The 17343-nt window shown below is 37.7% G+C and overlaps 1 protein-coding gene and 1 non-coding gene across 18 annotated transcripts in view; both read left to right on the forward strand.

Moving 5' to 3' along the window:
- TAF1 (TATA-box binding protein associated factor 1) overlaps positions 1-17343 on the forward strand; it is a 103186-nt gene that overhangs the window by 58713 nt on the left and 27130 nt on the right. Inside the window, exon 33 of one of the 17 annotated variants that reach the window (XR_004486487.2) lies at positions 4570-4679. The exons of 15 other annotated variants lie outside the window; for them this stretch is intronic. Coding sequence is in view for 1 of the 2 variants with exons in the window: in XM_049705076.1 (XP_049561033.1) it covers positions 484-506 (23 nt within the window). In the remaining variant the exon portion in view is untranslated. Of the gene's footprint in view, positions 1-483; positions 3325-4569; positions 4680-17343 lie in introns of those variants that run through there. One more of the 17 variants, XM_049705076.1, reaches the window with a different exon arrangement.
- On the forward strand, positions 1675-1781 carry LOC117203667 (U6 spliceosomal RNA). Its single transcript, XR_004486521.1, has one exon. It is a non-coding gene; the product is annotated as a U6 spliceosomal RNA (small nuclear RNA).

Genomic DNA, 17343 nt, shown 5'->3' on the forward strand with positions numbered 1-17343 from the left:
AAATGACAATCCCAAATAACTCCTGAAGCAAAACAGAAGAGGGAGCTAAGGGCATTTGAGAGAATTGCCTAGCATACTGAGGTCTCAGCTAAAAATCCACCTGATTGTATGACTTTTCTCCACAATATTCAGGAACCCAAGTAGTGTGGCTGTTAAGTTTGCCAGATAGAAGGGACAGAGAATTAGAAAGAGGAGGTGACGGAGGGGACAACCAGAACGACAGATGAGGAAATGGGTATTCTGGGTTTAGAGAATAGAATATCATGGAGGAATGAAAGAACAGGGTAAGTTCAAGGAACTGTACTTGACTAGAACCTATGTATTTCATTAAGAGAAGTGGTAGGAGGGCTTCCCTGGTGGCACAGTGGTTGAGAATCTGCCTGCCAACGCAGGGGACATGGGTTCGATCCCTGGTCCGGGAAGATCCCACATGCCGCGGAGCAACTAAGCCCGTGCGCCACAACTACTGAGCCTGTGCTCTAGAGCCCGTGAGCCACAACTACTGAAGCCCACACGCCTAGAGCCCATGCTCCGCAACAAGAGAAGCCACTGCAATGAGAAGCCCGCACACCGCAATGAAGAGTAGCCCCCACTCGCCGCAACTAGAGAAAAGCCCATGCGCAGCAGCGAAGATCCAACACAGCCAAAAATAAATAAATAAAATAAATTTTTTTAAAAAAAGAGAAGTTGTAGGAGATGAGCCTTCCATTTTTGTTCCATCTGGGTTGCATTAAAAGAATCTGCGTTGTCCCTTGTGCCCTTCTTATTGCTGATTGGAAAGTGGAAATGACCTCTGTGAGGTCATTTATTTCTCCATTATTGTCTCCTGAAAACACCTAAAGCTAATCAACCAAAATTCTGGTAATAGAAGTTGGCAGGCTCACAGGTGTCTAAAAATGAGTATAACAAGTAATAAGCAAGACTGTCACAGAGAGGATGCTTGGCCTGGTAATGGCTGCCTGAAGATAGAGGGCAGATTTATGAGGAGCTTATGTAAGGCAACAAGAAAAACCCAGAAGATGCTAACTGAAATGAGAAGAGGGCAGATGGACAAATCACAGAAGACAAAAATTAAATACCAAATGAAAATGAATATTCAGTTGTACCTAGTAATCAAAGAAATGCAAATTGAAACAGACCATTTTTTTGCCTATTAAGATGAGCTCAATTTCTTTTTTTTTCAATTTCTTTTTTAATGGAAGTATTCAAAATGCTAGTGAGACAGGTACTCTCAAATGTGCTGTTGGCAGTGTAACATTGTTAGACATTTTTAGAAAACTCTTTGACAGCATTGAGACCTAAAAATCGTTAAGTGAACAGACTTTATAGTCAGGTAGACTTGAATTTGAATATTGGCCCCACCACTTCATAGCACTGTGACTTTGGACAAGTAACTTAGACTCTGCTTTCTTTTCTGTAAAATGGGGAAAATAATAATACCCTCCTCAGAGGGCTATCGTGAGGATTAAATAAAATAATGCATGTAAATGCTTAGCATGTGGTAGGATAATCTATCCTAATCAGAGGTACAGACAAAGCTGTTCATGATAATGTCATTTATATTAATTAGAAATAACCTGAATGGTTAATGTAAAGGGAATGACTAGTTATTGTGCCACCTGTATGATGGATTGCTGTGTAAAGATTGAAAGCTTATTTTAAAAACTAATGACAGTGCTCACTTCGGCAGCACATATACTAAAATTGGAGCGATACAGTGAAGATTAGCATGGCCTGTGCACAAGGATGACCCGCAAATTCATGAAGCGTTCCATATTTTTTTGTTATAAAACAGAAACACCATTGTAAAGCAATTATACTCCAATAAAGGTGTTAAAAAAAACAAGCTAATGACAAAAGTGCTTAGAATGTTAAGTGAGAAAAGCAGAACATAACTTTATGTCATCTCAGTTATGCTTTTAAGAAAAGATACATAGAAAAAAGACGTGCTGGTGATAAGTGATTATTTCTGAGATGTAAGGTTACGGTTGTCTTCATTTTCATCTTTTGTATGTTTTCCAAGTTTTCTACTGGTATGGAAGGCAGGAAACTCTTTCACGAGGAGGTGATTTTTGAGCTAAATTTTGAAGGATGACGATTATTGTAGCTAATTCTTTAGTGAGCACCTGCTGTGCCAAACAAATAGTCAAGTGGAGAAGGGTGGGGAAGAAGTTCCAGGTAGATAGTGCAAATGCTAAAAAGATAAGAGTGCCTTGGATAGGGCAGTGCAAATAGTTGAGTTTGGCTAGGGTGCAAAGTGGGAGCTAGTTTTGGTGTTAAGAGATTAGTTTTTAAAGTTAGATGGGGCCAAGTCATGAAAGGCCTAGTATGCCTTTAAAAGGACAGACCATCATAACAGGTATTTTAGTAAGATCGTTCTGGAAGCTATCTGAAGAATAGATAGGAGGGAAAATGAAATATGGAGACCAGTAAAGAAACTATTGGCAACAGTCCAAGTTAAAAGTACTGAGAGCTTGAACTAAGTTAAGTAGCAATAAGAATGGAAAGATGGGGACAGATGGTAGAGATATTGAGGAAGCAGGATTGATACCTTCATAAATGGTTGGAAGTTGAGGGTATGGGTAAAGGACAGGGAGAATTCAAAATGATGCCAAGTACTCTTATGCTCTTGGTGAGAACATAAATCAGTACAAACTCTTTAGAGGACTATAAATGTGTATTCCCTTTGACTAAGCAAGTTCATCTCAAAGGAATACTCCACACAGGTTTGCAAAGGCATACGTACAAATGTACATATGTTTGTAATTGCAACATTGTTTGTAATTGCAAAGATATATAGGAACATTCTAAATATCCAACAATAGGAAATTAGTTAAATTACAGTACATCTATATGATGGAATACTGTTTAGCCATCAGAATGGTAGATTAGCTAACAAATAAAGCTGTACCTTACATATGCTGATATCAAAATATATCCAAGATATGTACTCTTGAAAACTAGATCACTCAACAGTATTTACAGAAGGAGTTGCAAATTCAGATCCTGTGGAGGCCAGACAGGTAACATTTATATAAATGAGTAAAACAGGCTCAGTAGGAATGGATGAACTGGAGAGCACATCCCCCATCTAAAGGGCTCAGTCACTATTTTGTTCAATTGTTGACATAGAGTAAAATTACTAAAGGGAGAGGTGGAGGATAATCTTCACTTTATACTTTTTTGTACTTAGGTGTTTGAATTTTTTTAATTGAGCATGAAATACTTTTGTAATTAAAAATAAAGAAATTTCCGTTTTTTGGAAGGATGGATAAGTCAGATGACATTCAGAATTCTGACTTGGGCAAACTGGTGGTGTCATTGACTAATATAGTTGTCCCTTGATATCTGCAGGGGATTGGTTCCATGACTCCCATGGATACCAAAATCTGCAGATGTTCAAGTCACTTATATAAAATGGCATAGTATTTGCATATAACCTACACACATCCTCCCATATACTTTAAATCATCTCTAGATTACCTACAGTACCCAATACAATGTAAATGCTGTGTAAGTAGTTATAAATGCAATGTAAATAGTTGCCAGTGTGCAGAAAAATCAAGTTTTGCTCTTTGGAACTTTCTGGAATTTTTTTTTGCAAATATTTTCGACCTACAGTTGGTTGATTTCCATGGTTGCAAAACCTGTGGATACAGAGGGCTGACTATAATAGGAAATATAGGAGGAGTGGTTTTGGAGAAAAGTGGTAGAGTTCAATTTGGGCTATATTGTATTAAGGTAGGACATGCAAGTGAAGACTTTCAGTAGGTAGTTAGCTATATAGAGGTCCAAAGCTCAGAAGAGAAGTCTGTACTATTTGTACATATGGATATTTTTTTCAAATCATCAGCGTATAAAAATATAAGTAGATGAGCTCAAATAGGGAGTAGGGTACATTCCTTGAACCCCCTGATGCTGTAGGTGAAATATGGTTGTATGTTTTTCAGACCATAGCTTTATCATACTACGAAAGTTGTATGTGACTCAAAAAAGTTAAGACCCACTGTTAAGAGGGAATGTAGGATGAGAATATACTCGACAAATACCAAATCAACATTTAAGGGATCAGGTGGAGAATACTGAGGAGTGACCAGAATGAAAAAAGGAAAACCAGAAGAGAGTAATGTCCTGGAAACCAAGAGAAGAGGAAAATGGCCAACAGGTCAAGTGCTACGGAGAAGACCAAAGAGAACGGTCATTAGAAGAGCTATTTCAGTGCAGTGGTAGAATCAAAAGCCAGACTACAGAGGATATAAATGAGTGAGAATGAAGTGGAGACTGAAATTTGCCCGTGAAGGGAAGACGGAAGACTGTAATCAATGTTTTGGAGGGGACGAAGGCAGTTGGACAGAGGGGATGTTTGTATAGGTGAAAGAGAAGAAAAATAAGAATATAAGATAGGACTCCTATGAGAATGGGAATATAAACATTGAGAAAGTTTCTGCCCAGTAGCCTCTCATTTTCTCTGCAAAGTAGCAAATGGGGTCTTTTGCTAAGAGTGGGTGAGGTGGTAGGAGAGAGAATTTGAAGAGAAATGTAGATAAGGGTTTGAATTATCTCTTGTAGGAAATTTGAAAAGGAGCTGACTTAGAGACATTTCAGAAATACTGAGCAGCCTTTGAGGGTCCAGCTGAAGTTGGAGATCATTCATCTTTATAACAGCATCAATTGGCACAGTTGGGTAACTTGTCAGTGCTCATCAAACCACATGAGGAAACAAGGCAGATGGTAGAATTGATTCAGGATTGGGATTTTGTTTCTGGATGTGTCGCAAAGATCGGGAATTGACAGTGTTAGCAAGAAAAAAAAAGTTGATGGTTGAGCTTCTCAAACTTTGTCACCAAAGGTCCCTTTATAGCAGAGAATTATGACTACATAGCCTCTAGTTTGGGGGGAGTATCCCAAAGCAGCTCTACAAAAGCTTGAAATTTCTTTGGCAATTCATGTTTTATCTTTTAAATTTATACTGATTTTGTATTAGGCGAAATCTCTTTGTACTTTAACGTTTCAAATTTCTTACCGAATTATTTTATATCCTCCCCCTCCCCCACACTCACCTCCATCTTCAAGTAAAATTGCTGATGAAGAAAGATAAATGACAGTGATCCTATAGCTTTCTTCAGTATACTGCTACACATTGCCTTAGTTTTTGAACTAAAGCCAGGAGAGGCTTGACAGAGACAGGAGTTAATGGGGATGCAAGTTTCCTTGAGATCTCAGAGAGAGAATGAAAAAACTAGACAGATACAAGGCTGTGATAAGGAAGTGTAGGATGTTGGCATTGAAACTTTCAGAGGTGAAGCAGTTTTTAGTAAAGACAACATTCTGGATATAGTCGTGGATATGTTTGGCTGGAGTGGAGGTGCGAACCATTGGCATGAGGATTTGCAAGGATTTTGGATGGGTGGTACATGTGAATGTTAGAGTAACCCACCATGATGGGGAGGGATTTGGAGCCAAGAAGATTGTGCCAGGTGTGCAAGTCCTTGGTGAATGTGAGTAGATTAATGATGGTGAGTAAAGGTGAAGAGCAAAGATCTCAGACTCAGGTGGCCTATAGGGGCCAGGCAAGTAATGTAAATGAGTGAGGTGGGCCAGGTGTGGATTGTGGTAAACTGGAAGAGTACATATTCCATCTAAAGAGGCTTGTACTTTACTACATCTGATTGTTTTCCTAAGGAGATGAGTATACAGTGTCACTAGGTATCTTAATTTTTCAGGAGAAGCTGAAAATCTGGATTTTTGTGTGTATGACATTTCCCAATTTTTACATATTTGCAAATAGTTAAAAAAATTATTTTAACTGTGCAAGCCAAATAAAAACATCTATCTGCAGGCCAAATCTGGCTCCAAGGCAGCTGGTTTTCAACCTCTGGCATAGTAGAGAACAAGCCTCAAAGTAGGAGGGATTTTTTTCTTTTCTCCAAGGGGAAGTAAATAATAATTTGTTAGTAGCAGTGGACAGCCTGGAACGCTGTCTTCCCCCCATCCTTAACCAGTGGGTGAGAGTGTAAGAAACCTCTGGATAGGGCTGTAAGGGTAAATGGTGTCATGAGATAAGAAATGTCACATTTTTTATACTAAAAGGACACCCATCATGGAGTTGAAGGCACATATGAGATGTTTCCTACCATCAGGTACTATACACAAAATAATACTTTTGTTTAAAACTGTGTTGGTTTGGCCAGATACGAACCTGCCTCTGTTTCTAATTAACAGTAACAGGGGCTTCCCTGGTGGCGCAGTGGTTGGGAGTCCGCCTGCCAATGCAGGGGACATGGGTTCATGCCCTGGTCCGGGAGGATCCTGCGTGCCGCAGAGCGGCTGGGCCCATGGGCCCGTGGGCCATGGCTGCTGAGCCTGCGCGTCCGGAGCCTGTGCTCCACAGCGGGAGAGGCCGCAGTGGTGAGAGGCCCACGTACCACAAAAAAATATATATGTGTGTATGTGTGTGTGTGTATGTATGTGTATGTATATATGTGTGTATATATATATATATATATAAAATTAACAGTAACAAAGTCCATGTGGAATCTATTCCCTGCTTTAAAATTTTTATTTCAAAAAATTTTACTAACCAAAATTAGTAGAATGGTATCTCTAGTTAACATTATTTTGACTCTTTCCATTCAGATCCTTCACACATAATATCACTGCATAGTGGCGTATTTCCATAGCATTTTATATACCTTCATTGACTTATCCTGTATTATCATGTATATGACACATGAGCTATATTGTACATAGTTAGAATGCTTAACACTAAGGTTATCATCGGGCAACAAGTGGAAGATAAGTAATACTCCAGATGAAACTGCATCTGGAAGTATGCAGTACATATTGGAGGACACAGTCTTGTACTTGAGGTGGTGGTGATGGACTACACACTGATATTGGAGTTTAGGCCTTTAGGCCTTCCAGATACCACGTAGGTACTGAATCAATCTCAGAGCCTCTGTTCATGTTCAAATTACATTTGAAGCAACGTTAATAATCAAGGAAACCCAAAACTTGGGATTGGAACTATTTGCAATAGTCTTAAAAGGCACACAACATTCCATGTCAGTGAGAGAGTCATACAGATAAATCCTGTCTGAAAAACACAGCCCACATTTTTTACTGGTCTTAACAAAGCCACAAAGTCTTAAATCGTTGGCAGAGGCCTTAATACTTAACGTTTGATTTAAATGTAAGGTAAACCGGGAAGATCTTAGGTTATTTTTCTGTGGAGTTCTCTTCTCTCCAGATCTGTCCTGCAGTTTACAGCTGTTTTAGCCTCCTCAGACTCCACTATCTGGCTCTATGACTTAGCAAGACTTAGCTGTGCTTTTCTTGGGTTCGGCAGAAAGCTAAGGACAATTATAGGGCTCACTTCCTTTATTTCCTTTCTCTCAAGAATCACAGTCCTATACTTCCTGGTTGGAAACAGTTGTTTCATGTGTTTTTTCCAGTTTTCTGGTTACAGTGGGAAGACTAGTCCAATAGCAGTTACTCTATCATGCCCAGAGGTCTTTTAGGTTTATGGTATTTTCTGACATATAGAAACTTCATTTTTATGTAGTTACATTTATCAGTCTTTGCCTTTATGAATTCTATCTTTGGTATAATTGTTTAAGAGACCTTCCCTACCCCCAAGATATCCAACTGTATTTTTTTCTAATACATATAACATTTTAAACGTTTGAATGTTTATTGATTTTTAAAAATAGAATCTAAGGTATAAGGTAAATATCTAACTTATTTTCTCTTCCAAAGGATTAGCCAAAGTGTTCAAGTTGTATTTATGGAATAGTCTATCCTTTTCTACATTAGTATAAAATACCACCTTTATCATATACTAAATTCTTATATATATTCTTGAACCTATTTTGGAGCTTTCTATTTTGTTTTATATGTTTGTTTATCCAGTCTGCACTGTTACCACCAGATAGTATCACTGTGATCATCATTCAGACTTTATCATTTTAAATTCCTCTGCTAGACTGTCTTCACCCAAGTACCCTAAATACACTCTAGGATCATTTTTGTTAGATTCTATCTTGTCCATAAATAGGTAGGTAGGTAGATAATATTGACATTTTAATTTGTGGATTAATTTGAAGAGAGTGTATATCTTTATAATAATACGCTTCTTCATCTAGGAGCTCATGTTTCTTCATTTATTCAATTTTTCTTTTACCTCCCGCAACAAAGACTTCTAGGTTTTTTGTATAATTTCTAGGCATCTTTTGTTTATTTCTATGTTTTATAGTTTTTGTTGCTATTGAGCATCTACTTTTTTCTTGTTGAGTTTTTCCCTAGTTAATTAATTAATTAATTTATAAATTTATTTTAATTTTGGCTGCGTTGGGTCTTTGTTGCTGCACGTGGGCTTTCTCTAGTTGCAGCGAGCAGGGGCTACTCTTCATTGCGATGTGCAGACTTCTCATTGCAGTGGCTTCTCTCGTTGCAGAGCATGGGCTCTAGGCGCGTGGGCTTCAGTAGTTGGGGTGTTGTGGGCTCAGTCGTGGCGCACGGACTTAGTTGCTCCACGGCATGTGGGATCTTCCCGGACCAGGGATCGAACCCCTTTCCCCTGCATTGGCAGGCGGATTCTTAACCACTGCGTCACCAGGGAAGTCCCTATTCCTAGTTAATTTAAAAGTTTTGCTACTGTTGTACATGTGCTCCCCGCCCCCAAAGTGATTATTAAATCTAAAGGTTTCAATCAGTTTGAAGAATAGTATTGTTCGTAGGTTAATATAATGCTTAAAGTATTTCTGTGTACTAGTTTCTAAGTCTGTCCTTGAGACTACTCTGTAAGTTTGGCCATTAATAAATATTAAGGTTTTCTTTCTTTCTGTCAATGACTCTCCTTAGATTGGGGCCAAGGTATACGTATTCCTACATACAAGTTAAGTCTCTCACATCATTGAAGAGAATAAAATCTCTTTTGATCGTAAAAATGGTAAAATTTACACAACATAAAAATTTACCTTTTTTAACCATTTTTAAGTTTACAGTTCAGTGGCATTAAGTACACTCACAGTGTTGTGCAACCATCACCACTATCCATTTCCAGAACCTTTTCATCATCCCAGACAGAAACTCAGTACCCATTAAACAGTAACCACATTCTCCCGTTCCCCCAGTTCTTGGTAACCTCTGTTCTACTTTCTGTCTGTGAATTTGCCTCTTCTAGGTACCTCATATGAGTGGAATCATACAGTACATAGAATATTTGTCCTTCTGTGTCTGGCTTGTATTTCACTTTGCATAATGTTTCCAAGGTTCAACCATCCATGTTGTAGCATGGATGAGGATTTCTTTTTTTTTTTAAAGGAATATGTAACGTTTCTCTCCTATTCTTTACCTGCCATTCATGCCTCACTTAGCTTTAATCTGGTTCTACCCTGCCCGGCATACCAAGTGAACAGTATTACATAATTGCCTGGTATAGTGGGCACTTTTCAAGTCCTTATCTTGATCTCACCCCAGTATTTGACATTACTGACCATTTCTTCCTTGAAACTGTAGTATGATTGGCTTCATAACAACTTTCAGCTCTTACTTTCCTCCTACCTCTTTGACCATTCCTTTTCAATCTCCTTTACTGAATGTTCTTCTGCCTGTTCCTACAACTTTAATTACTACCTCTTCCCTGGTGACTCTCAACTCTATTCTGGGGAAAGATCTATATTATATCCCAACCACCTGCTGAACATTTCCTGTTGGATGTCCCAGTGGAACTTGAAACATGCTTCAAACTGAGTGTTCTTCCAACCTTTCTCTATTCCAGTTTTCTCCCTCTGTCCTTTACTTGACTCACTCCTTTACTGTTTCCAATCTGGGTTGAATGGGGTACTAGCGTCACTGAGTAGCTACATCTGGAAACCTCAGAGTTACTTTTGATTCTTTCCCTTGAATAAATCCCCAACTTCAAGCATATCACTAAAACCCTCATTATATTTTGCCTAGATTATTACAATAAGTAGTCACCTGGCCAGTGTCCCAGCCTTTAGACTTAACCTCTTTCTAACCTATCATTCACATTCCTGTCAGATAGACCTCTTTAATAATTCATACTTAGAAAAAGGTCAAACAATACAGAAATAGATAGAATTAAATATTAAAGCTTCTTCCAGAGACACTGCTTTGGGAAATATCCCCATTGTTCTCCCTACTTGCTGCAAGTGGTAAATCCATCCTTCTCCTGGAAAAAAAAAAAAAGCTTGTTCCTGCCCTCCCGCTCCTATCTCCCATAGTTTTATTCCCTAGAGGTAACAGTTTGGTGTGTATCCGTCTATACTTTTTTTTTTCTTTTTTTGCCGTACGCGGGCCTCTCACTGTTGTGGACTCTCCCGTTGCGGAGCACAGGCTCCAGACGCGCAGGCTCAGCAGCCATGGCTCACGGGCCCAGCCACTCCGTGACATGTGGGATCTTCCTGGACCGGGGCACGAACCCGTGTCTCCTGCATTGGCAGGCGGACTCTCAACCACTGCGCCACCAGGGAAGCCCGTCTATACTTTTTTCTGTACTTATACAAAACATGTTAAGTAATTACACATAAATAGTTTTTAACTTTTGGGGTTTTTTTACAAAAATTGTCATTTTTATAGATAATTATTCTGTAATTTGCTCTCTACTCATGAATATATCCTGATCCTCTTTTTTAAGCTTCCATTTTGAAATAATTTTAGACTCAAGAAATTACAAAAATAGTGTAGAGTCCTATATACCCATCACCCACCTTCCTCCAATGGTGACATCTTACATAGCTGTGGTTCAATATCAAAATCAGGAAATTGATATTGATGCATTACCATTAATTAGATTACAGACCTTATTCAGTTTGCACCTTTAAAACAATCTATATTCATTTGTGCATGTGGATAGTTTTATGCAGTTTTATGCCATCACACCACCACCACCACCATCAAGGTTTAGAACTGGTCTGTCATCACAAAAGAACTCCCTGACGCTACCCCTATGCATCCATGTCCCTCCACGTGCACCCACCATTCTCCTTGTTCCCTGGCAACCTCTTTAGTCTTCTCCATCTCTATAGTTTTGAAACTTGAGCATGTTATATAAAGAATAATATAATATTTTTGAGATTGATTTTTTCCACTAAATATAATTCTCTTGAGATCCATCAAAATTATTGTATGTGTCAGTAGTTCATTTTTTAAATTGTTGAGTAGTGTTCCATCTCACTAGAGTTTGTTCAACCATTCAGTCATTGAAAGACATTCAGTTTTCCAGTATTTTGCTTATGAATAAAGCTGCTGTGAACATTAGTATACAGGATTTTGTGTGAATATAAATTTTCATTTCTCTGGAATAAATGCTTAAGAATATGATGGTAGATGTATGTGTGGTTTTGTGAGAAACTGCTGTACTCTTCCAGAGTGCCCGTACCAAGTTGCATTCCCACCAACAATTATGAATCATCGTTTCTCCACAGTATTTGGTATTACCACTGTTTTAAAAAATGGTATCCATTCATCTATCTCATTGTGTTTTTACTTTGCATTCCCCTAATGGCTGTTGATGTTAAACGTCTTTTCATGTGATTATTTGCCATCCATATATTTTCTTTGGTGAAGTGTCTGTTCATTTCTTTGCCCTGGTTTTAATTGCATTGTTTTCTTATGATTAATGAGTTTTGAGGGTTCTTTATATATTCTAGGTATGTCCTTTATTAGATATGACTTTTTTTTTTTTGGCTGCGTTGCTTCTTGTGGGCTTTCTCTAGTTGCGGCGAGCAGGGGCTACTCTTTCATTACGGTGCGCGTGCTTCTCATTGCAGTGGCTTCTCTTGTTGGTGGAGCACAGGCTCTAGGCTCACGGGCTTCAGTAGTTGCAGCACGCGGGCTTCAGTAGTTGTGGCTCACGAACTCTTCAGTAGTTGTGGCTCACGAGCTCTAGAGCACAGGCTCAGTAGTTGTGACGCATGGGCTTAGTTGCTTCGTGGCATGTGGGGTCTTCCTGGACCAGGGCTCGAACCCGTGTCCCCTGCATTGGCAGGCAGATTCTTAACCACTACACCACCAGGAAGTCCCTAGATATATGATTTACAAAGATTTTTTTCTAGCCTGTGTCTTTTCAGTCTTTTGACAGTAACTTTGGAAGAGCATAAAATGTTTAATTTTGATGAAATCCAATTTATCAGTTTCTTCTTTTTGGACTGTGCTTCCAGTATGTCTCTAAGAAGACTTTGCTTAACCTAAGGTCTTGTGGGACTTCCTGGACCAGGACTTCCCGGACTTCCCGGCATGTGGGAACTTCCCGGACCAGGGCTTGAACCCGTGTCCCCTGCATTGGCAGGCAGATTCTTAACCACTGTGCCACCAGGGAAGCCCCATGATCCATTTTGAATTTATTTTTATATATGGCATGAGATTTAGGTTGAGGTTCATTTTCTTTTTGCCTGTGGATGTCCAATTGTTCCATTATTGTTGGTTGAGAAGACTGTTACTCCAGTGAGTTGCTGTGAGCACCTTTGTAAAAAATCAGTTAAATGTGTGGGTCTGTTTCTGGGTTTACTTTGTTCCACTGACCTACGTATCTGTCCCTCTGCACATTGCCGTGATTACTGTAGCTATGTAGTAAGTCTTATCATCAGGTAGAGTGATTCCTTTCACTTTATTCTTTTTCTAAATTGTTTTCTTATTCTTTAGCCTTTCCATGTAAATTTTAGAAGAATCTTGTCTATATCTACAAAAAAGTCTTGCTGGGATTTTGATAGGAATTGAGTTAAACCTATAGATCAATTTGGGGAGAATTGACATCTTTACTGATCCTGTCTTATTGTTAGTACATAGAGATCTCTATCATTCTTTTTAATGTATTCCATAGCATAAATATATATCATAATTGATATCCTTGCACATTTGTAGGAATATTTTTGTAGGAAATTTTGATGTTCTAAAACTGTGTTCCAAAAGGGCTGTCTGTACCTGTTTATAATAAAAATAACAGTGAAGGAGAATGCCTGTTTCCCTACAGCCTGTGCAACACTGGAGATTATCAGTGTTTTAAAATCTTTGCCAAATTATTTCTGTAAAATTCAAGTATATAACTTAAACTAAAATTTTCCATCATAAAAATGTTACGTGTGCGTTAAAAAAAATCAGACCATATAGAATTGTATATAGTGAAAAGGAAAAATCTCCCTGTCCTTCCCCTTTACCCATCCCATTCTCCAGAGTAGTGTTAGTTTTGGTGTGAAGCATTCTGGGCCTTTTTCTGTACACACCATATACTTTTTCTTTTTTTGACAAATGAAAGCATATATTCTGTTCTATAATTTTCTTTTTTCAGTTGACATTATATTATGGACAATTTTTCATTCGTCTAAGTATGTGATCTTGTTTAAATAAAATCTGTTCATATGTAACTCAAAAAGGCAAAAGAGTGAACTGAATATCATTTTGAATGTTTCTGGAAAAAAAATCTAAATTGGATTTCTACTTTGCTTTTAAAAATACTGTGGCTGCTTGCTATGGAGAACAGTATGGAGGTTCCTTAAAAAAAACTAAAAATAGAGTTACCATATGATCCAGCAACTCCACTCCTGGGCATTTATCTGGAAAAGATGAAAACTCTAATTCAAAAAGATACATGCAAGGGGACTTCCCTGGTGGTCCAGTGGTTAAGACTCCATGCTTCCACTGCAGGGAGCACGAGTTCAATCCCTTGTCGGGGAACTAAGATCCCATATGCTGCACGACACGGCGAGAAAAAAAAAAAAAGATACACGCACCCCAGTGTTTATAGCAGCACTATTTACGATAGCTAAGACATGGAAACAATGTCCATCAACAGATGAATGGGTAAAGAAGATGTAATATATATATACACACATACATACACACAATTGAATATTACTCAGCCATAAAAAAGAATGAAGTAATGCCATTTGTAGCAACATGGGATGGACCTGGAGATTATCATACTAAATGTAGTAAGTCAGACAGCGAAAGACAAAGATCATATGATATCACTTTTTTGTGGAATCTAAAAAAATGATACAAAAGAACTTACTTACAAAACAGAAATAGACTCACAGACGTAGAAAACAAATTTACAATTACCAAAGGGGGAAGGTGGGGAGAGGGATAAATTAGGAGTTTGGGATTAACAAATACACACTACTGTATATAAAATAGATAATCAACAAGGACCTACTGTATAGTACAGGGAACTATATTCAGTATCTTATAATAATCTATAATGAAAAAGAATCAGAAAAGAATAGATATATGTAGATGTACAATGGAATCACTTTGCTGGACACCTGAAACTATCACAACATTGTAAATCAGCTGTACTTCAATTTTAAAAAATACTGTGGCTGCTACTATGTATAAAAAGGATACAGTGATATATTGTATGGCACAGGGAATACAGCCAATATTTTATAATTAAATGGAGTATAATCGATAAAGATTTTGAATTACTATGTTGTACACCTGAAACTAATATATAAATCAACTATACCTCAATAAAATATGTGTGTGTGTATATGTATATATAAATAAATACTGTGGCTGAAGTAGAGGGAGATTGCCCAGTGATAATTGTCTTTTGACATTTCATTTCTGTGAGAATACTTGTTTGTTGTTCAAGAATTCATTATCTGCTTGAGTTTGATAGGGAATAGACATAGGATGTCCATAAGTTACTAGCCCTCTTCTCTTATGTACTGTATTGAGCTAGTAAATAGTGATATAGCAATCTGTTACAAGGCATCATCTCACTGAAAGTCCTGTACTTATGGTGAGTGAGATATTATTATATGCTAGAAAACAAATATGCACCAGAAAGTGTTAAGGCTACAACAAAGCCCACATTTCCAAAAACAGCATTTGGGAAAATAAAAATTATTATTTATTATTTATTAAAAGAAAAAGATATAGAAAAATAGGCTTTCTGTCAGCCTGGGAGTTTCTATAATGTATTGTCAAGGCAGTGTATTTTCTGTGGTGCCAGGAGAAACAAAACAAAAAACCTTATTACCATGAAGGATATAAATCAATGTTAACTTCCCCGTGTTTATTCTATATAAGCTATTACAGTTGGCATCATGTAGAGTTAGGTGAAGAGTATAGAAAGAAAAATGGGCACAGAAAGAAAAATGGCCTAAATCTAATAAGTGATTGCTCTAAGCTCCATGGAGGCAGGAACCATGTCTGTCTCATATCCCCAGTGTGTAGGATAATTCTTGGCACATAGTAAACACTCGGTAAATATCTGTTGAATGAACTAACGGTCAAAGAGAGAGGTGGAGTACCCAGAAAAAGTGAAGTGTGGTGCAGTAGAAGCTCGGGCTTGGAGAATTTCAAGGAAAAGAAGTGAACGTCAATTGCGTATGTAACATAGCACTTCTAGGGTTGAGTCTGAAAAATGTTGAGTGGATTTGGCAGTTAGCATATCACTGTTGACCTGATGAAAACAGTTTCAAAGAAGTGTTCTTTAACACTGCCTCATTCTCTGACACAGTTGCTACTTTCTCTATGATCCCTTAGTGCTTGGTATGTTGTTGAAATTATGAATTTGTGTATATTTATCTTCCATGAAGCCGTGAAAGGGCATCAAGGACAAGGACTTATCTCTTGTTTTTGTATCTTCGTATCATCAGAGCCTAGCACTATACCTGGCTTCCAGTAAGTACTTAAAAATGAAGAGTTAGGCTGTTATAAATTTTATTCTACAAGAAAAGGTGTTTTGAATTGTCTATATTGTTGTTTTTCTAATTGTAGAAATATGAGATGAGTGTGTTTAGCTAAGGCTATATGTGTAGTTTTTAAGTTGCTAAATGGAATGGTCCATTTGGGGGAAAAAAGTATTTTAACATTCTTTGGGACTTTTAATGAGGTAGGTCCTGAATGTAAATCCTACCCATGCCCAGTGAGATTTATTACCCCAGTTCCCCTCTGGATTTTCTAGCTTCTTGAGTTTCTAATCCAGATTCTGAGTAAAGTTCTGTTACAATGGTTTGAGAGCTCAAACCTCTTATCTTGGAAACTAAACATCTTAATTTGCATTTGATCTACATCATACCTAATGTAAAGAGCCTAGCTACAGTCTGAAAGGTTAGATTCACTTCTCTTTTTACCTTTTCTGGACCTAGTTTGAGATAAATATCTAAGAATTAGGAGAGCCCAAGCTCATCTTTTTTGGGATCTGTGGACTATGCATAATTGAATTTAGTAATTCTAGTTTCTTTAGGAATTAGCTGTGCACATTTTTCCTTTTTTTCTTTTTAAATCTGGCACTGATTTTTTTTAAGCTTTCTACTGCTACTGAGATTTTATTTTTTAATTTTAATGATTCACATTGCAACACATGCATATCCCCCACACTGTTCACTGTCAGGATAATAATTTATGCTTGTTTTGGCACAGTGTTCATCTTCTTAGGAGGAAGGTTATTTTTAGTATTTGTGGAAATGTTCTCAAAGGAAATAGGAGCTTAGGAGTGATAACAAACCCTCTTCTCTTGGTTGCATAGGACTGCTCACCAACTCAACTGGTATTTTTCTCTGAAACCTTTTAGATAGCAATAATACTTGTTTTCCCTCTCTAACTAGAACCACAAAGCTTGTAACTTTCTTCTCTTCTCCTGACATTACTAAAGAGGAAAATTAACTTAGAAATGACAAAAGGAATTTTCTTTGATTTTGGTGGAATATCAACTTTCCAAAGCTGTCATTGGAATTATCACTATTTAAGGACATTTGATTTGAATTACATGTGATTCTGTAGGCTACTGCCAATCCTTATGAATGAGGCAAAGTATAAATATAAATATATTTCTTAGATATTTGCAGTTGCTTTGCCATGATTTACTAGATAAGGAGAGAGAAGAAAAACAAAATTATTCAGAAAAACATTTCGTTTTGCAAATGGGTCACTTGTTCTCCTGTAGGGCACAGTGATAATTCATAGACAGTTTTATCTTTCACATTCATTTTCATGTCATCCTGGAAATTACTCTTCATAAATTCTGATTTTCTGTATAGTAATCCTTTAGAGACCGGGAAATTGGAATTCAGTTTCTGCCTCCTCTTTTTCCCCACAATAGCCACAGTATCTTTATTATTCCCGCAGAGGCCCTGTTGTCTGTGTATGTCTTTTCACTGGATGACTCTTCTCTTCCTAAGCTGAGAAACTTAAAGCTGATCATCCTACTTTTATTTGTTTATTTATTTATTTTTGGCTGCGTTGAGTCTTCGTTGCTGTGCATGGGCTTTCTCTAGTTGCAGCAAGCGGGGGCTACTCTTCATTGCGGTGTGCGGACTTCTCATTGCAGTGGCTTCTCATTGCGGAACACAGGTTCTAGGCACGCAAGCT

This window comes from Orcinus orca, chromosome X, assembly GCF_937001465.1.
Source record: "Orcinus orca chromosome X, mOrcOrc1.1, whole genome shotgun sequence".
NCBI classification, from domain to species: domain Eukaryota; kingdom Metazoa; phylum Chordata; class Mammalia; order Artiodactyla; family Delphinidae; genus Orcinus; species Orcinus orca.